Source organism: Amphiura filiformis, chromosome 18 (assembly GCF_039555335.1).
Source record: "Amphiura filiformis chromosome 18, Afil_fr2py, whole genome shotgun sequence".
In the NCBI taxonomy this organism is placed as follows: Eukaryota; Metazoa; Echinodermata; class Ophiuroidea; order Amphilepidida; family Amphiuridae; genus Amphiura; species Amphiura filiformis.
In genome coordinates this window covers 63,494,257-63,518,286 of record NC_092645.1, presented here as the reverse complement: position 1 = coordinate 63,518,286, position 24,030 = coordinate 63,494,257, and the positions used below count along the sequence as shown (strand labels likewise).

The following is a 24,030-nucleotide window of genomic DNA, read 5'->3' as shown; positions in this document are numbered from 1 at the left end:
AAAAGGCCCACGGAAGATAGCGATGTTTGGCGCTGTTTCACTGGATTGGATGAAAATAAAGTCTCTATTCTCTACCAGTCCTTAGTGCGTCCAGCATTGGAATATGCATCAACAGCGTGGAGTCCTCAATATAAGAAAGATATTGAAGCAATAGAGAAAGTGCAGTCCAAATGTTTACGCCTTTGCAAGAGTGATATCCAAATGGAATCTTTGGAGAACAGAAGACTCAAGACAGATTTGATAGACACTTATAAATTCCTTCATGGGTATTATAAGACGGATGCTGACAAGTTCTTCTCCCTCCCCCACAAAAGTCTCAGAGGCCATTCCATGAAATTATTCCAAAGGCGTTCCAGAACACAACTTGCAAACCACTTCTACTCAAACAGGGTGGTAAAGCATTGGAACCAATTACCAGAGCAAGTAGTGACTGCACCCACTGTGGCATCTTTTAAGAAGAATTTGAGAGTCCTGCCGATAGGAATGAAGGACTAATCTACCAAGTATACCAAGTAAGTATACCAAGTAAGTAAAATATTAATTTCTGACATGATCGTGTACTGGGTCTGAACTAGACTCGATGAGTCTCATGGACGCCGTTCCTATGTCCATCAGACTCGTATTTCCCATTTGGATGTCAATGGGAAATACACACTTAACGATTTGCGCCGGTTAGAAACTTGAAAAAAAATCTTTAAAATTTTATCAATGTATATAAAAGTGGTACCAACCTTATTGTGTTTGCTAATTTAAGACTCGGTTGAAACAAAATTAAGGATCGAATGCATTTTAGTGTCCAAAAGGCAAAATTATCGTCAAAGTTCTGTCGAAATCGGCACCCTTTGCGAAGGGTTCATAATTGAATCGAACGAAAATATCCGATCTTTGCGATCAAAAACACAAAATTACAACTTTAAACATACTATTGGCAAAAGACATTATTACCAAACAATACAGAATAGAAAATTTGACATCATTTTCTCAAAATATTGAAAAATTTGCTCACTAGACATCGAAAAAGCACGCAATCCAATTCCCGCTCAAACGCGTGGGAAACTGAAAGTGCGATAATCGTGACTAGTCTGAACTGTTTCCATATGAAATCTTGATGGCAAATTGGACAATAGAAGCACATGGTTCTACTTGACAGCTTTTTAATCCCTATTCATGTTACGTGAATCACGCTATTGTGGACCATCCTTCTGATACTTGAGTGTTTGGACAAGCGGAACGGTTTTTTGTCTACCTCTCTGTTTGTAAACAAACCAGGAGGTCGAAATCGTCCTCCTCGCCGAATACGAAAGTCAGCGTAATAGTACGGCACGTACAGTTTTTGGTCCAACACATGAATATCAATATTAAGGTATGCCAGGTGAATTCAAATTTGCCATCAAACTGCATCATTTTATATATCAAATTAAAGCCCTTGAGTAAAGAAAGCCAAAACTGAAAACCTTTTTTTCATAGCACTTTCCGTAGCAAAGTTACATCTTGTCAAAGATTGACTTTCATCAAAAAGATTCAGCAAGCAAAATTCCCCCAAAAAGCGTTTCGGTGGTGTTTCTAGATCTTATACACATGTCACTTGTATGACCCACCCTAGGACCCCCGGGGATGTGCGTCATGGTTGGGTCATTTACCAACCAATTGGTGATGCAGGGTACGGTCATTTACTCAATATGTGCGTCACAACATACCCCGAGGGGTGCGTCAGTGTCAGTCACTTTACCTAGGTGCGTCAATGGTTAGGTGCATCAGTGTCAGTCAAAATACCTAAATGGTGAGTCAAATTTGCGTCATGAGGACAGTCATAATCCTTAACATGTGCGTCACAATTTTGACGAGGGGCTCAGTCATTGTCGGCAAATGTCTGTCATTGTTTAGACGCACATGTGGGTCATGGTATAGTTAAACCGACGCGCCTAAAGTTGTAAGTGACTCACCACTCCCGGGGTCATGGGGTGGGTCATACAAGTGACATGTGTATTAGTCTCAGCAGCTTTTTTAATGGAACTGCTATCAAAATCCCTCTAAAATTCGATGAGCGAGTGACTTATCACCATAAAAAATCATATATTTGGGTTAAGTGAAGTATAGACAACATATTTATGTAGGTTTCCTTCTTAGGCCAGTTCTTTTATATTTCTATGTAAATTATGTATTGTGTTGTAGACGAATTTGGCTGACTAGCAAATGTGTTAATTAAGGTTTGCCTTATATTTCATATCATGACAATCATTAATGTCCAACATACATGACATATACATGATATTGATAAACTGAAAAGTCAAAGATGGGGTCGTATAAAATCAAGACGTATTAAAGGCCCGGGGGGTCACTCCCATTGTGGCCTGTACACCATCCGCGATAATCAACTTTTGAAAAGCACCCTAAACACGGATTTAACCCTTGGCTAAAACAATACCCTAAACAGGTGTTTTCACACTCTAAACAGGGATTTTATTCCTTGCATCAAATTTCATACCCTAAATTTCATTTCCTCGTATATTAGCAATTGCAATTTTGCTACCCTTTTTCCAATATTTCATGTTTTTGACACCCTAAACGCATTACGCGCGTATCGTGCTTACACACGAAAAACTACCCTTTTTACGCGTTTTCATTATCGCGGATGGTGTACAGGCCACAATGGGAGTGACCCCCCCCCCCGGGATTAAAGGTATGTTACAGATTAATTTAATTGATGATGACCTTTCGAATGCACCTACCCAAGATTTTAAAGTTGCAGTATAAATTCCTATTGTATTGATGTGGTTTATAATGCTTCTCAAGATCATTGAGATTCTTCAGAAAGCATGGAAAGCCTGAAAGCTACAATAATAATAATGTGCGCTGGCCGCTCTGCGGAAAGATTAAAATTTGTTCATCCTATAACCTAGAACTTGATCAGTTCCCTCGGATCACGATATCCATACAACTACAAGAGAGGCGCATAACTTAAGGCCCACATCGAGGCGCGTTAACGCCGAGACGTGAAGAGGCACGTAATGGACTTTGCGAAGGCGTTCGACACTGTACCCCACCATCGTCTTCTACTTAAATTACAGCATCATGGTATAACCGGTAACACAAATAGATGGATCTCAACTTTTCTTCAGAACAGACAGCAACGAGTCGTAGTGGGGGGAGAACATTCACAATGGGTTACGGTTCAATCAGGAGTTCCACAGGGTACAGTGCTCGGATCACTTTTATTTTTAGTTTACATCAACGACCTACCAGACAATATCATTTCGACTGTGCGTTTATTTGCGGACGACTGTGTTTTGTACTCCAATATAACATCGACCAAGGACGCCACCAGAATACAGGAGTCAGGACGACTTAAACAAATAATCTGAATGGGAAAGGAAATGGCAAATGCGATTCAACCCGCAGAAATGCTTTGTCCTCAGAGTTTCTAATTCAAAAACACCCATTGTCTCCAGTTATAGTCTAGGGGGTACAATCCTGCAAGAAACATCATCTCATTCCTACCTCGGCGTTGAAATCTCAAACGACCTTAAATGGAACTTACACATAGCTAAAATCACCTCATCCGCAAATAAAATAAAACCTTCACTCATGCACCAAAAGTACAAAAGCAGCCGCTTATCTCACACTGGTTAGACCGACGGTTGAGTATTGCTCAAGCGTATGGGACCCATACACCAAAGAACACATACATGAGATAGGCAAAATACATAGGAGGGCTGCTCGCATGGTGACGGGTGATTATGACAGAACTGCTAGTGCTTCAGGACTCATACGGGAACTCAGCTGGGAAATGCTATCGACCAGAAGAAAGATTTCACGGGTCAATACACTTCACAAAGCCTTAGGGGGGTCACCTGGCCCTTCCGGTGTCAGACTACCTGCGCCCAGCTAATCGCCAGACTAGGAGATCGTCCAGCAGCTCATACATTCAAATATCAGCTCGAACAGAAGCTTTCAAAAACTCATTTGTGCCGCGCGGCGCGCACAATAAAGGACTGGAATAATCTGCCATCCACCATCCAGACCATCGAAGACAACAAGCACTTCAAAGAAAACATTACAGTCTTCTTCAACGAAGAAGACACTCAAACCAGAGACTAAGGCGCCTACTTGCGCACTCACACCCTTTTCGCCTGGTTCCATTCACGGGACGTTGAAAAGTACTCTGAAGAAGAAGAAGACTTAACGCGCCGAGACGTGAAGAGGCGTGTAGGGCTGGCATCGAGGCATCAGAGAAGGTAGATTGTAGGTATGCGGCCGTATGCCAGGTGAATTCAAATTTGCCATCAAACTGCATCATTTTATATATCAAATTAAAAGCCCTTGAGTAAAGAAAGCCAAAACTGAAAACCTTTTTGTCATAGCACTTTCCGTGGCAAAGTTACATCTTTTCAAAGATCGACTTTCATCAAAAAGATTCTGCTAGCAAAATTCCCCAAAACAGCATTACGGGGGTGTTTCTAGATCTTAGTCTCATGATGATAGCAGCTTGTGTTAATGGAACTGCTATCCAAATCCCTCTAAAATTCTATGTGTGAGTATCTTATCACCATAAAAAATCATATATTTGGGTCAAGTGAAGTACATAGAAAACATATTTATGTACGTTTCCTTGACCGACCTGTCTTGAAAAAAATTGAAATTTCTATGTACCGTATGTATCGTGTTTGGTCCCCGGTCCAGGCGAATTTCGCTGACTAGCAAATGTGTTTTAACTAAGGTTTGCCTGGCATACCTAATTTATGGGTAGTGGCAGAGGCTCTTTACTAGAGCTACCTATAACCATGATAACCCAGAAAACTAGTTAACCTACTATAATAACTTTCATACCTACAATGTATCATTGTATGTGACTTATTTGTAATATTAAATATACAGTTCTGATACCTTATGTTTACATCAATGACAGAAGTACTCCCATAATTGACAACTCAAATACAAAGGATATCAGTTATGCAATCAAGTTTACAACACATCAGTCTTACAATGAGCAGAAAGTCACTGAGTCACGCCATTCAAGTACCAATATTGATTACTTCAAGTGGCCTTCTGGAGTTACCAGATATGACCCTGTGTGATTTCCATGTTATTTTGCAATAACAAAACCATGTTTTCCTTGATTTTGGTATGAAATTGAGCAAATAGAATGCATTGTCATGTCAATTTGGAGTTATTACTAAAACTGATATAAGGTAAGTTTTATCTGTTTGGAATCTGTATTGACTATTCTGAAGGAATTACTGCAATGTAAACAAACCAACTCATGGCCCATATGGACATCAAGTGTACTGGTTTTCAGTACCCTGTTTTCCATGGGTGACTGTAGGAACCCATGGATTCGAATTCGATCCATGCAGCTCTATTGGGTAGCTGTGTTAACATGCCTATACTGAAATCCTGTCGAGATCGACCAGTAATGATTTCACATCAATGTTTGTAATTTGTACATTACAGTGAAAGAGTTATGCTTGGTGTTCCGCCTCGACTGTACAGACCTGGCATCAGAATGGGTGGCATTCTCACATACCAATGACAACTTGAATCTTACCTTGGACACATTAGATAGGCTGGAAAGAGATGTAAGTTATATGTGTACAAACCTGGGGGGGATGAGTTATGCTAGGTGTTCCGTGTTGACTGTACAGACCTGGCATCAGAATGGGTGGCATTATCACATACCAATGACAACTTGAATCTTACCTTGGACACATTAGATAGACTGGAAAGAGATGTAAGTTATATGTGTACAGACCTGGGGGGAGTTATGCTTGGTGTTCTGTCTTGACTGTACAGACCTGGCATCAGAATGGGTGGCATTCTCACATACCAATGACAACTTGAATCTTACCTTGGACACATTAGATAGGCTGGAAAGAGATGTAAGTTATATGTCTACAAACCGGGGGGGTTGGGGGATGAGTTATGCTAGGTGTTCCGTGTTGACTGTACAGACCTGGCATCAGAATGGGTGGCATTATCACATACCAATGACAACTTGAATCTTACCTTGGACACATTAGATAGACTGGAAAGAGATGTAAGTTATATGTGTACAGACCTGGGGGGGGTGAGTTGTGCTTGGTGTTCTGTCTTGACTGTACAGACCTGGCATCAGAATGGGTGGCATTATCACATACCAATGACAACTTGAATCTTACCTTGGACACATTAGATAGGCTGGAAAGAGATGTAAGTTATATGTGTACAGACCCTTGGGGGGGGGGTGAGTTATGTTTGGTGTTCCGTCTGATGCGATTAAATAAAATGTTCACTTCATTTTATTTACAGAGACTGAGCAAAAAGAAGACAATTGCCAAGACGCCAATCAGCAGTAAACCACAGAGCCGTTTTGGGAGTGGAATCAGTAATAGAACTAGGTATGTGTTGGGGAACAAAGCATGGGAGTGATGATGCATTTTCGTCATAGAAGTGATGATGTAACATAATTAGCTACCATAGCAATTGGTTCAAACAATTTTTGAATATATACCTCATTGCACTAGTACGTTCAAGCAGTACCTCTGCATTCTACCATAGATCATAATTTAAAGAAATGAACTTGACACGACATATTGCTTTTGTATTTTCAGTTTGGGTTCAGAAGCTGATGATGACTTATTGAGCTCTTATGGCACACCTGCAAGAAAAGTGAGTACAACTTGGAGACAAAACTTTTGAAATACTGTTGAATTCTGCCCCCACAGAATGAAAACCAGAGGACTTGATTGCCATCTTGATACACACATGGGTAGACATGATCACATTTTGAACATGTGAGGGCGGGCTTCATTAAGCTTAGTTGTGCACCAAGATCCTGTCTTAACTGTGTAATCCAATAGGAAAATGAACAAAATTTGGATTTTGACCCTCAAAACTCCAACCTAGCATGATTTTTAAAAAACTGCATTTGAATAATATTTGATACTATCAAGTAATGAAAGCCACATTTCATGAAACAGTTGCGAAAGTTTTGTAAAATGGCCCTTCGTGCTCAAAAATTCAGCCATAAAATACATACACACATGTTATGACATAGGAAGCCATTGATAATGCTGGGACACACAATTTGGCCCATTTTCGGACATTCAGGCAAGCATACTTTTCCTCATAACATTGCCAATTATAGGCCTACATACATGATTGACCCCTCATTTTTTAAGTTAAATGATTCTCTTTTTAATGAAAGCAATTTTAGATGAATTTATTAAATTTCAAAATTTTATGAACATGCCTAACATGGGACAACAATTGGGGGTATTCATATTTCGCTCGCAATGCACCCAAAAATAAATGGTGCATGTGCGCGATACTAGTCACACTTCATGGCGTGACGCACTGACTGACGACAGTGCGATTATCAAGCAGAATTTTTTTTTTGTTTCCGCGTTTCGTCGGCAAGGACCCGATTAATCTTATCGCGCTGTTGCATGTGGCGATATAGGGTGTCATGTGACCACTATAAATGCTTTGCAGTATGAAATGGCTTAATCTATGTGTTAAAACAATTTTGCAAAGAATTATGTCACATCTGTTGAAGAATTGTATCAATTTTTGGCCTGTTTTAGGGTATTTTAGCCCAATTTGCCACAGTTTTTCAGGATTTTCCACAACTTTCAGAATATTTCACAAGCTTTGAATCACACCCCTTAAATAAAATTTTTTACTTTTTATAAGTTGTGGATATTTCAAGACATTAGTGAACAATAATCTGCCAACTTTTTAGTACATGCTAGCAAATCTATAGTTTGTTTGGCTTATAATTGGCAAAAAAGACTCATAAATAGTGTGTATTGATATAGAATGGTGTGCACGCTAACGCTAGTTGCGCGGTGCTTAAATGCATGACTAGCGATATCTTGGAAAATTGATTTTACTCAAAATTATGGCTAATTTTACTTCATTTCATGGTTTAATTGCATTTTATATGTACAATTTGCTTGTTAAACATACATTGAACTTGTCTTCTTTTTTAGGGAACCCAAAAGAGACCCCATACTACTCCGGAGAATGTGTCTAATAAGAGAGGGATTCTGCCTAAAAATGTGACAGCAGCATTCTCACCCGGTAGCCTAGGATCACCAGCGTAAGTCTCTTATTCATATACCATCCAATTCATTGGCGGATCCAGGAATTTTGGAAAGGGGCTGACACCTTCACGGTCATGGTATTAGGTTTGCATGATGCAGGGGATGTAGGAGGGATCAACATAGAGGAGCAAAACAAAGAGGTTTTATTCTTTTCCAATATTGTCCAACAAATTTGTTTTAAAAAAAAGGAGGCAGGAAATGGGGAAGCACAGGCCCAGTGTGCCCGTACCTGGATCTGCCACTGATTCCATATGTGACAGCAGCATTCTCACCCAGAAGCCTAGGATCACCAGCGAAAGTTTTTTATTTGTACTAGACTAGACTTGCCCATCATGCATACTCTAGCTGTTATATTTATACATACAACACTGATTTGTATTAATTTGTGCACAGTTGATAGATTTTCCACATCTGATCTTTTCAGCGGCCATACTTCCTCTGTTTGCTAACTGCCCAAGTGGACTGCTGAATTGAATTAAAGATATGTATTTTGTTCCCCAAAACAGCAAAAAATTAGGTCTTTGAGAAAAAAATGTAAATCTTCAACATAAAAGGTCAAAATTTTCAATTGATCATCGGCTTTTCATCCCAGCTACATACACTTTCAGTATTACTCCGAGGACTGTTAAATATCAAAAATTATTAAATTTTAATAATTTGTCATAAAATTTGTATTATATCGTGAAAAAAAATCAAAATTATTTGATATCAGAAGGACATTCCTTGTATTCAGAATTCAATTCGATATGTCTGATGTGCTCTCATGTCCCACAAAAAATATTGTTGAAATGTTCCTACCAGAGCCCTTAAGGACAAAGTTCCCAGGAATCTGTCCCAGCTTAAGCTAACATCAATATATATTTCTTTTTACAGAGCTACACCATCACAGAAGTACAGCAGTAGATCCAATGCCAAGGAGATCGTAGCCCGGTATGGCGCTGTCGGAAACGTAGTGTGGACAGGAGCTGAGAACGCTGCATCATGTCAGATAGATACGCTTAATCCTCAAAGCACGCTGAAAAACAACTACAAGTATATGTTCCAAAAACTCACAGAGAAAGCTCTTGGTAAGACTTAGTCATGCAGTTGTTCCTTATTGCAATGGGTTAAATTTCCAGTTGAAATCCATCACTCCCTATGGAAGACATGACATTAATCTTCCACAAAGGGGGTGTAGATGTCAAATGAAGTCACCCATTCATGTAACTCCATTTGTATTGTAATTCACATTCCCAGTGTGGGAGATTAAGGTCATGTCTTCCCAATTTGAGATTGCGTCTGAACCGTATGTATTGAAAAGTAAATTTTTTAAAAGTACAGAATATGGTAGAACATTCTTTGTTTAACCCCATGGGGGCTACTCGGCCTTTATGAAGTTTTCTGATTGGTTAAAAAGAGAGGTATATGAATAGCCAGTATTATGGAAAGAATAGCCAGTAGGGCTAAAGGGGGAAGCTTAAAATTGATAGCTCTATTTTGATTGGTTTCTCAGATGATTATATCATGTAATTAACCAATCAAGTGCTCTGTAAGGAAGGCAGTAGTGCCCATGGAGTTAAGTTTAAAATTGAACTGGGGATGATCAAACCAATTAGTCTTACATTGTCTAGTAAAGCTGTGGACCATATGCATGTAGTTCCATCAAGTAACTCTATGATTTCTCTTGCATACATTAACTAAGCATGTCATCGGTCACAACACATACTGGTGTATGTGAAGGACAAACCACATCCATGTTGAGTCACCTGGACATTTTTTGAACCTAAGACCAGGTCAAGATCTTAGATAGAGACCACAAGTCAAGTGGTTTGAACAAGGCATCAAGGGGGCAGTGCAAATCAAAGTTAACCAGCTCTCTCAACAAAGCAGGAATGTAAATCTTCTGGAAATTACTGGAATTCTGGAAATTTGCTCCCCTCCCCCCAAAAAATCCAGAAATGTAAAAAAAAAGGGTTTTTTTTAATTTCTGGAGTTGGATGATGATAATTAGTCATAAATAGAGCCAAAAACCTTTTTAGGAGGGAGTGATACCCTGCATCCTATTCACTTGGCAAACCCCCCTAAATGTTCAATACCTCATTCAACCCCTTGGTCACCTGTCCAAGGACCAGATTGATTTTCACAAAATGGATATGTTGCCCAATGCCCATTTACATCCCTGAACAAAGACAGGGGCAGGTATAAATTCACAGGAGTCTGTGGTCAAGTCTAAGGTCAAAAAGGTCACAACCTGATGATATACACCATGGTCTCAATCTCGCTGATGAAAGATGGAAAGCCATTTGAAAATTCCAAAGTAGGAATAATTTATTGTGTGGGATCAAAAGTTTTAAACTGTTTAATAAGCCCAATCGCCATTCTAACTTCCGGTTTTTGAGAGCAGTTTTGGGACACTTTGACCTCTGACATATCGGGAAAATTTACGTAATTATTATTAATTTTCTTATTATTGTCACAATTTTGATCATTAAAAATACCAAATAATTAATTTATAAAACACTAATATTTTTTTTATTTTTTTTAAATATTGTAAAACATTTTAGATTATATTTTGTACACAGAAAAACCAATATTTCTGAATTTTCTGAAAGGTCAAAGGACAAAGTGTCCTAAAACTGCAAAAAACTGTCCTACAATGCATTGCAAACTTCCAATGACGATTGGGCTTATTGCATTTGTTTACAGTTCTCAATGATATGATAGAGGACATGACAGAAGTTCTTCAGGAAAAGTACAACATAGAGAGTATATCTCACGTGGCATTCCCTGTGCAGGTTAGTAGATTATCCAATTGAAATACACACTCCCCCTGTGGATTCCACTGGAAGATTTAGCTATAGACTTCCACAGCTGGAGTATGGACTTCAAATAGAATTGACAATTGGGTAACTTCCGTGGGAAATATTCACTTCAGTTGTGGACGATATAGGTAAAGCTATGTACAGGAAGAGTATGGGTTTCAAAATAATTTACTGGTTGTCCTAAAACTATAGACTTGAACTTGGTATATAAGTTATACATAGTCATCCCTGTAATATTGAGCAAAATATTGACCTATAATTTCCCACATTATTTTCTGGAATTTCCCACATTATATTTATTAAGCCATAGCGATATCATGTGGGGAATGTTTGTACTTATTTTGGTATCACTGGATAGAGGATACCTACAGCTATTCGTTGGTATCAAATATAACAGTATAGGACATTTAATATAGAAAATTTGGGGTTTCCAGCAATACAATACTATAGATCAACTGATTTGTACAGCTAAGTAGGCCTATACGATTCATCTATTTGTCAAATTTATTATTCGCACTTAGGCGCGATTGGTCCTAATCAAAATTTTAATATCTATGTCAGGGAGTAAGATTTGCCATTAATTTTTAATGGAAATAAAAATCACCTGAAACATAATCATATTTTTACCATCAACCACCGCTGTTTCATAGTTATTACCATCACAACGATTCAAAATTGTCATATCAGGCACGATATTTTCCTTATCTACGTAGGAATCTCTACTTTTTAATAGCCAATATTTATGCCTTTTCATTTAGTTTCAGCATGACTTTAGGGTTTTGGCCTGGTTTTACGCTGTTCCCCCCCCCCCCATTTTCCATTTTTTATCCTACCTGCATACGAGTCATTTTAACCCTATAGGCACTACCAGCTGAATTATCAGCCTCTTAGAACTACTTTGATTAGTTACAAAAATGACTATATCATGTATTTAGCCAATCATAGATATGGTAAGAATGGTCAGTAGGGCTGACAGGGGATAAAGCTTTTAAGTACAAAGAGATGTAAAAGCTCTGTTTTGATTGGTTTCTGAGATGATTATGTCATGTAATTAACCAATCAGGGGCTCTGTAAGAAAGACAGCAGTGCCCACTGCCTATATATGGGGTTAACAAATAGTTTGTTCAATTTTAGACATGTTTGTTTTCCATATTGCAGGAACCAGTAACAATCGTAGGTCGTGTGTGCTGTGACAGCAATGGCCGCCTCAATGCCCAGTCTGTGCTGCTGGAAGGCTCTGTGGAGACGTCGTCTGGCAAACAAGTTGCTATTCATCTCGGCAACGTCCATGAATTCTCTCTGTTTCCAGGACAGATTGTTGCTATGGATGGCACCAATACATCGGGCAGCAAGTTTGTGGCATCAAAAGTGTATGAGGTATGTTGTCTGCTGCCCTCATTTGTCAACTTCCTCAGTTGTTTGTTTTTGATCGCATATTTTAAGCACACATATATATGGGGCTTATGTTATCATCCAAATTGTTTGCCTGCATGTTTGTTTGGCTGTCCGGTTCCTTGTTAGTTTGACTGCCTGGGTGGAAGCAAATTCATTAATCCACCGTACAGCTTCAACACAATAACTGCTCAACTTCAAACTTGGTACATGGTAAACAACCAACATGGTATGCGTAGACCTAGGGTATGATACGCGCACACACTTGCAATACACGCAACTAAAGATGTACGGTTGTAAACATGTTTAGTTCATTTTAGAATAAGGGGGAGTTTTTGTGACGATATCTCAATTTTTGCTCTATAAAATATTTTATATATATTAAAACTGACTAAGAATGAAAATAAACAATATGAATTTGTGTTTATACTATCCTCTACTGTATGATAGACGACAGGCAGGCATAGCGTTTATTCTTTTAAGTGAAAATAAAAGTATTTAAGGATGCACATAGGTTAGTTTTGGCAGGAAATTTTTAAACTTTATTTTCAGTGTAACTTTTAAAGTGACAAAAGACAAATGTATGAAACTTCACATTTTTAGAAAGGATATGGTGAAAGGAATTCACCTACGTGCCCGAAATTTGGAAACAAGTGCACATTTTTGAAGGTCCAAAAGCGTGATTTTTCAACCTTTCCTTGCGAATGCTCACAGCTGCTGGGCCATTCACTACCTTGGATAATCTCAATGTTGAATAAGATGGGTCATAGAATAAATCCTTGTGGGACCCCATATTTGACTGACAATACTCACACTGGTTTCCTGTGCTTGTGTTCAAATAGGGTGTCCCTCTACCTTTGCCAGATATTGAGAACTCTTCTCTCTTTTCTAGACTATGGTGCCTTACAAGTGCTCACAGCTGCTGGACCATTCACTACCTCTGATAATCTCAATGTTGAATAAGATGGGTCCTAGAATAGATCCATGTGGGACCCCAGATTTCTGACAATACTCACATTGATAGGATTTCTTGTGCTTGTGTTAAAACAGGGTGTCCCTCTACCATTGCCAGATATTGAGAACTCTTCCAGATTACGGTGTCTTGCAAGTGCTCACAGCTGCTGGACCATTCACTACCTCTGATAATCTCAATGTTGAATAAGATGGGTCCTAGAATAGATCCCTGTGGGACCCCAGATTTCTGACAATACTACGCATTGATAGGATTTCTTGTGCTTGTGTTAAGGGATCTAAAATGAGCGTTTATTGCGTTTCGACAGTATTTTTGTGGGACATGAGAGCACCTCAGACCTATCGAATTGCATTCTGAATCTGAAGCATGTCTTTCTGATATCAAATAATTTTCATTTTTGAAAATCACAATATAATACAAATTTTATGACAAATTATAAAAATTTGATATTTTTCAAATTTTGATATATAACAGTCCTCGAAGTAAATTATATAAATCTAATGACATATTCTTAAAGTGTATGTAGCAGGGAGGAAAAGCCGACGGTCAATTGAAAATTTTGACCTTTCATATTGAAGATATGGATTTTTTTCCCAAAAAGACCTAATTTTTTTTGGTGTTTTGGGAAAAAAATCCATATCTTCAATACTGAAAAGGTCAAAATTTTCAATTGATCGTCGGCTTTTCATCCCACCTACATACACTTTAAGTATAAATCATCAGATTTATAAAGTTTACTTCAAGTACTGTTAAATATCAAAAATATCAATTTTAATGATTTGCCATAAAATGTATGTATTAAATTGCGAATTTCAAAAAATCAAAATTATTTGATATCAGAATGACATTCTTCAGTATTCAGAATGCAATTCGATATGTCTGATGTGCTCTAATGTCCCACAATAAATACTGTCCAAACGCTCATACCCCAGCCCTTAAAACAGGGTGTACCTCTACCATTGCCAGATATTGAGAACTCTCTTCTAGACTACGGTGCCTTACAAGTGCTCACAGCTGCTGGACCATTCACTACCTCTGATAATCTCAATGTTGAATAAGATGGGTCCTAGAATAGATCCCTGTGGGACCCCAGATTTCTGACAATACTCGCATTGATAGGATTTCTTGTGCTTGTGTTAAAACAGGGTGTACCTCTACCATTGCCAGATATTGAGTTCTAACTCTCTTCTAGACTACGGTGCCTTACAAGTGCTCACAGCTGCTGGACCATTCACTACCTCTGATAATCTCAATGTTGAATAAGATGGGTCCTAGAATAGATCCCTGTGGGACCCCAGATTTCTGACAATACTCGCATTGATAGGATTTTTTATGCTTGTGTTCATACAGGGTGTACCTCTACCATTGCCAGATATTGAGAACTCTCTTCTAGACTACGGTGCCTTACAAGTATTGACAGCTGCCGGGCCATTCACTACCTCTGATAATCTCAATGTTGAATAAGATGGGTCCTAGAATAGATCCCTGTGGGACCCCAGATTTCTGACAATACTCGCATTGATAGGATTTTTTATGCTTTTGTTCATACAGGGTGTACCTCTACCATTGCCAGATATTGAGAACTCTCTTCTAGACTACGGTGCCTTACAAGTATTGACAGCTGCCGGGCCATTCACTACCTCTGATAATCTCAACTTTGACGCTTTGAATGACCTCATAAAAGTTGTGCAGCAAGACAAACCAGATGTCTGCATACTGGTAAGTTTCTTATTATCCATCAAATTAAGTATTTCTTGGCCAAACTGGAACTTGCGCATTGCGTCCATGTAGTGTACTAAGCCTGTACGCAGTGTAAGGCGCATGTATACTTTCTTCTGTATCGCGCTATTTTCATGTGTGTTTATCGCGGAGCCACTAGCGTTCACAGTGTTCCAGTTTGGCCAAGAAATACTTAATTTGATTATAGGGCTGTTGTTGTAATTTTCCTGATTGTCGACAACCATGGACTACATGTCGACAAAGACTACAGGTAAATTAAGTAATTCTTGGCCAAGATCGAACACTATGAACGCTAGTGGCTCTGCGATAAACACACGCGCACATAGCGCGGTACAGAAGAAAGCATACGCATGCCTTACAGTACACGCTTGGTAGGCTACATGGATGCACCGCGCATGTTCCAGTTTGGCCAACAAATACTTAATTTACCTGTACTATAGTCATTGAAAATATTAGAGATAAGCTTGATAGATGACAATGGTAGGGTGGATTAATGTATTAAAAGACTTCATTTTGTAATAGAAAGTTACCGATATGATTATGTGTAATCATGGTAATTGACAGCAATATGTGACCATCCACCACAAAGTGGTAGTAAAGTCGGCTCTAGATCATTTTCTGTTTATTGCAGATTTTGAAAGAATTCACTTTCAGCTTGAAAATGACACCTCAACCAGCTTCATCGGACATCTGGAAGTGAAGTTATAGTCATGGCAGGAAAAAGTGGGCAATACGGGAAGCTCATCATTGCAGGGAAATTTTTGGTTTTTGACCAAAAAAATAAAGAAATACATAAGGGAAATATGTCATTCTGGAGGAAAATTTAGTAAAACTGGAGGGAAATTCTGGATCTCTTGTAGGAAAAAAAAAATTTCAGCCTCTGGTTATAGTTCATCAAAGGTCAAATTCCTGGTATATTCAACATAGAAATCCAATTACTGTTTTTGATTGTATCTCAAAATATAATGGAAAATGCCGACTTTACGACCAGTTTGTGGTGGATGGGCACATATTTGTGTTAAATACGATGCATAACGTGGTCTCTGAATTTAATATTTGGACTTTATTGATGTGTTGCTTTGTCGACAACTTGCCGACGTCGGATCTTGAGATATGACGATTGCCGACAATGAAAATTGTCAACAGCCCTATTTCTAATACATATATACATGCAGTTCTGGGTTGCACTCAGCCCAAGTTGTGTGCGGGTTAATTTTACTATACAATTAAGGGGCTGGCTCTGGGCACAATCTTTTTAGCATACGCGAGGGATCAGAGAATAGGTTACGGGGTATCACCTCCCTAAAAATGTGGTGTTTTTTGTTCTTTTTATTTGCCAGCTTCCTTGTCGGTTTAACCACACTGACGTGGCTACAAACCTGTTAAGTTGCAGTTATTTATAAAGAATCTTTAAGAAATCATCAAAGCGCTGCACAAGGAAAAAAATTAAAAGAAAGCACAAACAATTGAAGAAGAAAGAACTGTTTAACTGAAAAAGTCAGTTTTGAGTTCCTTTCTAAAAACTTGGATTGTGGGAGTCTCCCTGATAGGTTTTAAGGAGTTTGTTCCATTCCTTTGGACCATCTGATTTGAATTCTCTATTAAGCGCACAAAGACTTGTCTTGTCAGAGGAAGATCTCAGTTCTCTGCCTGGAACAAAGCTCACTAAGATATTTTGGGGCGAGGCCCTGAGATTCTGAGACTATCTGAAAACATAAAAGATCAGCTCAAAAGAATCTAGTCTTGAATGGACAGCGTGTTTTGACACAAATATTGTATGCATATCATTGACTGGGTGCATTTCCAGCATTTTTTGCACACATCAATGAACTTGACCCTTTTGTTTTTCTTTCAGTTTGGACCATTTGTTGATGCTAAACACACTCATATTGAGGTGAGTTTGGATAAAAATGAATGTAAACTGCTTTTGATGTATTGATATCTTTTTAAGTGTGTATGTAGTTATTAGGCCATCGTAATTTAAAAGTTTGTCTCAAAGCCATTCCCAAGTTGAAAACATAGTGCGGAATGCATTTTTTTTTACTTCAATTTTTTTTATCTGTTGCAATGGACAAGCTTTTTAACAAGAATGGACCACCTATCATATCTCAAGGAGGTTTCACTGTGGTCAAGATGAAGACTTTTATTGAGATTTACGATTTGGGATATTTTCACGTCTGACGATGTCAGACATGATATTTTTGTGTGTTGGATTTGAAAAAATTTTTTTTATAAAAAATGAAATTTACTCAATCCAGCAAGAATAATTCACAAAAGGCAGGGTCTTTGAGACAAAATTTTTAATTAAGATGGCCTTCAGGGATGTAATTTCTCCGTATTTTTACGGAATTCCATATTTTTTTTCATCCCCAAAAATCTCCGTATTTTCCCCGTAATTTTCCGATTACGAAAATGTATTTTTTTCTCCGTTTTTTTCCGTGTCTTTGTATCTTTTTTCTCCGCGAAAATACCCCGTCTGGAACAGGGGGAACAAAAAAAATAGCGCCTCAAGCGATTATATTTCGCTAGTTTTGCGTCTCTGTGGCAGCACGTGGCCGCTTGCCGTACGGCTCTCGCTATAGCGGTGAAACGATAGCTTGTGCGTGTTGTGTATTACTTGTGTAAGAGATTGACGGAGGAGAATTCTGCTGACTTCCAGGGGCGCTGACATCGTAACAATTGCACACATGAAAGTTTGTTTTGATTTGGCTCAATGGATTGCATGCGCGTATTTTGGGGGGGCTTTGGGGGCTTAGCCCCGGGTCAAAGTAGGAGGCGGCAAAAATGAAGGGCGGCGGAAGAAGAAAGGCGGCAAAAACAGGGGCGGCCAAAGCGAAGGGGGCGGCAAAGCGAATTGGCAAATAAAAAGGGCTCAAAAATTGAAAAAGCATAAAAATTTAGAAAAATGTTGTTTTTAGTGCGCTAGCGCCTAAAATCTTTTTTTTTTTTTTTTTTGCTCTTCACTTTTTCAAACGACCGTGAAAAAAATTGGGTCAACCTTTTCGGGCTGTTAAAGAAGGTGTGGCAAACTTGTTTCTTCTTCAGCCCCCCGGGGTTGGGGCGGCCATGGTACGCCACTGGATTGTGACCGATTTTCTTGGAAATAATTATTGGACCTGAAGTATCGACAATGGAGGTTGATAGGACAGCTATACTGCTTAAAATGGTAACTTTTCCCTTTTTTCAATGAATGGAAAATGGAAGAAATTAACAGTTTTTGTGCATGAAATTGACTATAATTGAGGCTAAAATAACAAAATTTTCCCGGACCCCCGCTTGTGTGGCAATTTGTAAGGTATGAGACTTAACAAGTCTAAACAGGAAATCACTGTCGTTAGGCAGGAAAAACCTCTTGTGTCATTGGCCCCTGAACATGTTTAAAGCATTACTTCCTATATAATCTCTTAGCAGTTTTACTTTAAACATGTTCAAGGGCCACAAGTACATAGGAGGTTTTTCCTTTGCACTTTGTGGACAGACCTTATTGACAGAGAAGATATCTCCCAGAATCCTTTGCAACATGATACATCACCTCATTTCATCAAATGACACATGCATTACTTCGTACAGGTTCCCATTGTTTTCATGTTGAGAATAAATTGGATAAACATGGGTCAAGTTAAGAAATTAAAGCATATTGCAAGATCTTGATGTGCTCTGTTGATTGAGGTTAAAAAAAAGTTAAATCCTAAATCCTTCCCAAGCCTTTTGGCCCATTGGGCGGCGAACCCTTTTTGGACTGCCATCTGACTAATGGGCTTTTCCTCTTTTCTCCTGTTTTATTTACCTCCAGGAATAAGAGGGGTAAAAACCTTTTCAGACTGCCTGGTGACTAATGGGCTTTTCTCCAGTTTTTTACCTCCAGGAATTAGAAGGGGCATTAGTCCAAAACCCAATAACTTTAACCCTTTTCAGACTCCCTTCTGACTGGTCTTTTCTGCTGTGTTGTTTACCTCCAGGAATTGGACTCTACCTATGATGAGCTGTTCACCAAACTAGTACAAGAAATGATGGATGCAACTGAAAGGCAAGTTGATTTTTAAAATTCCTTACGTTTCACTCATTCAGAATTGTCAGTTTTCAGGTAATTTGTTTGAATATAACCAAACAAAAGCAGACCTGCCAACTGTCCCTCATTTTGAGGGACTGTCCCTCCCTCATTTGGGATTTACCAAAGTGAAAAAGAAGGACAGACCTGTTTTCTGAAAATTTCAGTGATGGCAAATTTAAATATAAGAACAACAGAAAATGATGCAAATTTCATTTTGCAATAGCATTCTCTTTACTCTATTGTGATAAATTCAGACCTGCAAAACCTTCTGAATTCTGAAAGTATCGCACACCTTAAGGGATCTAAAATGAGCGTTTATTGCGTTTCGACAGTATTTTTTTGTGGGACATGAGAGCACCTCAGACCTATCGAATTGCATTCTGAATACCAAGCATGTCTTTCTGATATCAAATAATTTTCATTTTTTGAAAATCACAATATAATACAACTTTTATGACAAATTATAAAAATTTGATATTTTTCAAATTTTTGATATATAACAGTCCTCAAAGTAAATTATATAAATCGAATGATATATTTTCTTAAAGTGTATGTAGCAGCGAAGAAAAGCCAACGGTCACTTGAAAATTTTGACCGTTCAGATTGAAGATATGGATTTTTTTCCCAAAAAGACCTATTTTTTTTTGGTGTTTTGGGAAAAAAAATCCATATCTTCAATAGGAAAGGTCCAAATTTTCAATTGATCGTCGGCTTTTCATCCCACCTACATACACTTTAAGTTTAAATCATCAGATTTATAAAATTTACTTCAAGTACTGTTAAATATCAAAAATATCAATTTTTAATGATTTGCCATAAAATGTGTATTAAATTGCTAATTTCAAAAATCAAAATTATTTGATATCAGAATGACATTCTTCAGTATTCAGAATGCAATTGATATGTCTGATGTGCTCTAATGCCCCAAAATAAATACTGTCCAAACGTTCATACCCCAGCCCTTAAGTCTATCAATTTGTCAGTACCTGGTTTGTGTACATATACAAGGTTTTGGCCTCAATGTCCCTCTTTCTGACTTTGGTAGGTTGACAGGTCTGCAAAAGTATAGAAAAATTGACTTCCTTTTGGCAACACTGACTGGTATATCAGATAATTTAAAGTGGTGTGTGAATTAAGGGGAAATATGTAGTCCTATAGGATACACAGTCCTAGAATTGAAGACCGAAGTAAAAAGACTAGTTTGCGTATGACATCCTGTCATCAACCAGACCAAAAGTGTTGTACTGTCAGGTCAGCAACCAATCACGTCACGCCTTTACAGGGGCGGATTTAGGGGCGCAGCCAGCGCGCCCTCTATTTTTTTGACTAGCAAAGGCGCGGTAACTTAAAAATACAAAATTGTAAGAAATTTAAAAAAAGGAACAAATTGCCATGAACAGCAAACAATGGGCCAAAACCGTTGAGTTTTCGAGGGGGTAACCCCCTTTAACACATTTTTTTCTTTTTTTTTCAAAAGGCGCCCCCTTTATAAAAAATTCCTGGATCCGACCCTGCTTTACCCTGACGTCAGACGCAAACTAGTCTTTTTAATTAGGTCTTCAAGTATAGAACTACTCTGCCAAGATATTTAGTAGTCTACAGATTTGGTTTAGGATAGGATGCCAAATTCAGCACCCCAAATTGCAGACCTAGTTGTTTTCCGTATCACATTAAATGAAATTCGAATTTATTATAAAGATTTAATGGTTATTATGGTAATTTATTTCAGGTTCGGAACTCAAGTTGTGTTGGTGCCATCTTTACGGGATGTACATCATTGTTATGTTTATCCACAGCCACCGTTTAACTGTAAACTGAATGAGCCTAGTGAGGTAAGGAGTGGGTGTGTATGCATGTGGGGTGTGTTTGTGGGTGATGGGGGTGTGTGTGCGTTTGTACATCATTGTTACATTTATCCACAGCCACCGTTTAGCTGTAAACTGAATGAGCCTAGTGAGGTAAGGAGTGGGTGTGTATGCATGTGGGGTGTGTTTGCGGGTGATGGTTGGGGTGGGTGGGGGTGCGTTTGTACATCATTGTTACGTTTACCCACAGCCACCGTTTAGCTGTAAACTGAATGAGCCTAGTGAGGTAAGGAGTGGGTGTGTATGCATGTGAGGTGTGGGTGGGTGGGGGTTTTCATCATTGTAACATTTAAAACAGGCAAAACTAACAGAATTATGAAAAATAAAACCTGCCAAAATCATGGAAAGTGAGCAGAGGATTATTGAACATGGTTCCCTGCCACTTTGGGAAAAGGAAAATCCATATTCCGGACCACAGGAATACTCACAGAATTTGAAAAGAAGAAAAAATTTAAATCAGAGATAATTTGGGAGAATTTGACCGATTAAACACCCCTCCAAACGGTGTAAGTCCCAATTTTCATCAGCCTTGCGCTAGCAAAGTGCGCATATTTCTCATGGAATTTTGGAAATGTGTCAGGGAAAACTTTTGTGTTTTTGAAACCCTCAGTCTATGCACTACCCAGCACCGACTGGGCAAACTATGGTATAAGTAACAAAGCAGGGATGTAAGTTTTCAGGATTAATCTGTAAATTCCAGATTTTTTTGTGTCCAAATTTCAGCACATCTATTTATTTTCAGCCTGTTTGGGAGCTTTTTAGCCCGAATTCACACATTTTTTTCTGTTTTTTTAAAGAGATTTTCAGGTTTTCTTCTTCAGGGCTACTTAATCCCTGAACAAACAAAGGTCAAAATTTAAATTTAAAATGGTTATAATATAATGAGTAATTTCTGTTGCTATTTCTTGCAGAGACTACACTTTGTATCAGACCCCTGTACAATCTCAGTTAATGGCATTGTATTTGGACTCACCTCCACTGATATTCTGTTTCATCTTGGAGCTGAGGAAATCTCACAGTAAGTGAAATAAAACCAGTTTAACGAGGTCAAAATTTGGCTTTAGAACCAAGAGATCCCACAGTAAATGAATTGTAACCAGTTTAAGAAGGTTAAATTTGGCTTTAGAACCAGGAGATCTGATTGTGAAATTTGGCTTTGGAACCAGGAAATCTCAGAGTAAATGAAATAAACCAGTTTAACAAAATTTGACATTGGAACCAGGAGATCTCACATTGAATTGAATAAAACCAGTTTAACAAGGTCAAAATTTAGCTTTAGAACCAAGAGTTCCCATAGTAAATTAAATAAAACCAGTTTAACAAGGTCAAAGTTTGGCTTTCAGAACCAGGAGTTCCTACAGTAAATGGATAAAACCAGTTTAAGAAGGTCAATATTTGGATTTAGAACCAGCAGCTACTTTTATGCCCAAAGTAGCCAGCAGGATCTAATGTATTCAATTAATTTTTTATCCAAATATGGGAATAATATTATGTGTAATTCTGTTTTATCATGCGCATATTTTGGGGGGGGGGTGAGGGGTGGGCTTTGGGTGCACGAGCCCCTGGGGTAAAAGCAGGGTGCGGCAAAAAGAAGGGCTGCGGAAGCAAAAGGGGCGGCAAAAAGAATTATTAAAGAAAAAAGGGCAGAAAAATTATGAAAAAGGTTATTATATGAGCTCATGGCCATGGAGGGCCAGACTCATGGAGGGCCAGACTCATTTAAAAGATCTGTCCTTGAGGGCCAAATGCACTTTGATTTGTTCATCAGATTTGCTGATGAAATAAACGATTTGAAATTTCACAAGAAGGTAGATTAACACCTTGAACAGAGAGGAGGGCACATACCTCCTTAGTCACAGTCCACTTTTAAAAGACTGGTAGAGAGACTATGGAATACCAGAAATCAACTTCCCGGTAAAGCAGATCAAATGACTATATCAGTCATACCTGATTGAGTCCTCCGGTGTGAAGGACAAAATATTGTAGCGAGTCAATTTTCACATGGTTTTGTCAAGCAAAAATACCAAATTGTGCAATTTGTGCAATATGTACTGGTCATGAAGTTTTATTAATGGACAATTTGTTTTGTTTTCTTCTTTCAGCCCACCAGGTGGTTCTGATCGCCTTGGTCGTCTCGTCAAGCACATGGTTGCACAACAGAACTACTACCCACTGTGTCCGTCTCATGTGAGCGTACCCATAGACTATGAACAGTTTGCTAACTATGCCCATATGACAGTCACACCTGATATACTGATTACACCGTCAGATTTGAGATATTTTATTAAGGTAAGGAGCTGTTTATATTTACAATGATATTCCAGTTGAAATCCATACACCCCATATGGAAGACATAACCTTAATCTTCCACACAAGGGGTGTGAATTTCAAATGGGGGTTACCTGAATGGGTGATGGATCACTGTCTGATTTTTCCGGTTTTGTGTCCTTCAGTGTTTTGCTTTGCATTTGTTGTTTGAGCTTTTCAAATGTCCATTTTGGGTAACCACAGTTTGCAAGGGCTATTCTTATTTTTCCTCCTCTTCCTTTTTGTCTTTGTCTTTGGTCACTATGTTATGCATTCTGTCTAAGAGAGTTTCTGATGCTGCAAGGTAAAGTTCTGGTCTCTGTGGATCTTGTTTGTGGACGATCAAGGTATCAAGAAATGGTATCTTCCTGTCGCCCTCCTCCACATAGGTGAATTTTATGTTCCTGGTGGTGTGTATGGTATTGAGGTGTTCAGTCAGCTGTTCGGTAGTGTCCTCTTTGATGATTTCAAGAACATTGTCAACATAACAACGCTACAATTTTGGTTTGCAATCTAGTCAGTGTACAAGCAATGGCCTGTTCTTCCTACAACTCCATATAAATATTGGCGATAATAGCACTTAATGGACTTCACATAGCTGTCCCAAAGCGTTGGCGATACCTTAAAACGTCATCTTCAAGCATATAGAGTACTTTTGATGAAAGCTAAATTAATCCAAGTGCCATCCATTGACAAAATTATAACATTATGGAGTTTGAGCAAATAAATTACCAAGACAAGTATATACAAAGAAGTACTATTGTAAGACCAATCTATTGTATTGGCATATTAACAGCTGTTTGGTATTAATTTGGCT

The 24,030-nt window shown here is 38.4% G+C and overlaps 1 protein-coding gene across 1 annotated transcript in view; it reads left to right on the top strand.

Annotated features, from left to right (window-relative positions):
- Positions 1 to 24,030, top strand: part of LOC140139298 (DNA polymerase alpha subunit B-like) — a 29,807-nt gene that overhangs the window by 1,826 nt on the left and 3,951 nt on the right. Inside the window, exons 2-15 of the mRNA XM_072161078.1 lie at positions 5,452 to 5,576; positions 6,022 to 6,186; positions 6,286 to 6,374; positions 6,588 to 6,645; positions 7,971 to 8,080; positions 8,958 to 9,151; positions 10,770 to 10,858; positions 12,044 to 12,262; positions 14,802 to 14,969; positions 16,846 to 16,884; positions 18,950 to 19,017; positions 20,771 to 20,873; positions 21,818 to 21,924; positions 23,009 to 23,195. Of these exons, the coding sequence (XP_072017179.1) occupies positions 5,452 to 5,576; positions 6,022 to 6,186; positions 6,286 to 6,374; positions 6,588 to 6,645; positions 7,971 to 8,080; positions 8,958 to 9,151; positions 10,770 to 10,858; positions 12,044 to 12,262; positions 14,802 to 14,969; positions 16,846 to 16,884; positions 18,950 to 19,017; positions 20,771 to 20,873; positions 21,818 to 21,924; positions 23,009 to 23,195 (1,721 nt within the window). The remainder of the gene's footprint in view (positions 1 to 5,451; positions 5,577 to 6,021; positions 6,187 to 6,285; positions 6,375 to 6,587; positions 6,646 to 7,970; positions 8,081 to 8,957; positions 9,152 to 10,769; positions 10,859 to 12,043; positions 12,263 to 14,801; positions 14,970 to 16,845; positions 16,885 to 18,949; positions 19,018 to 20,770; positions 20,874 to 21,817; positions 21,925 to 23,008; positions 23,196 to 24,030) is intronic.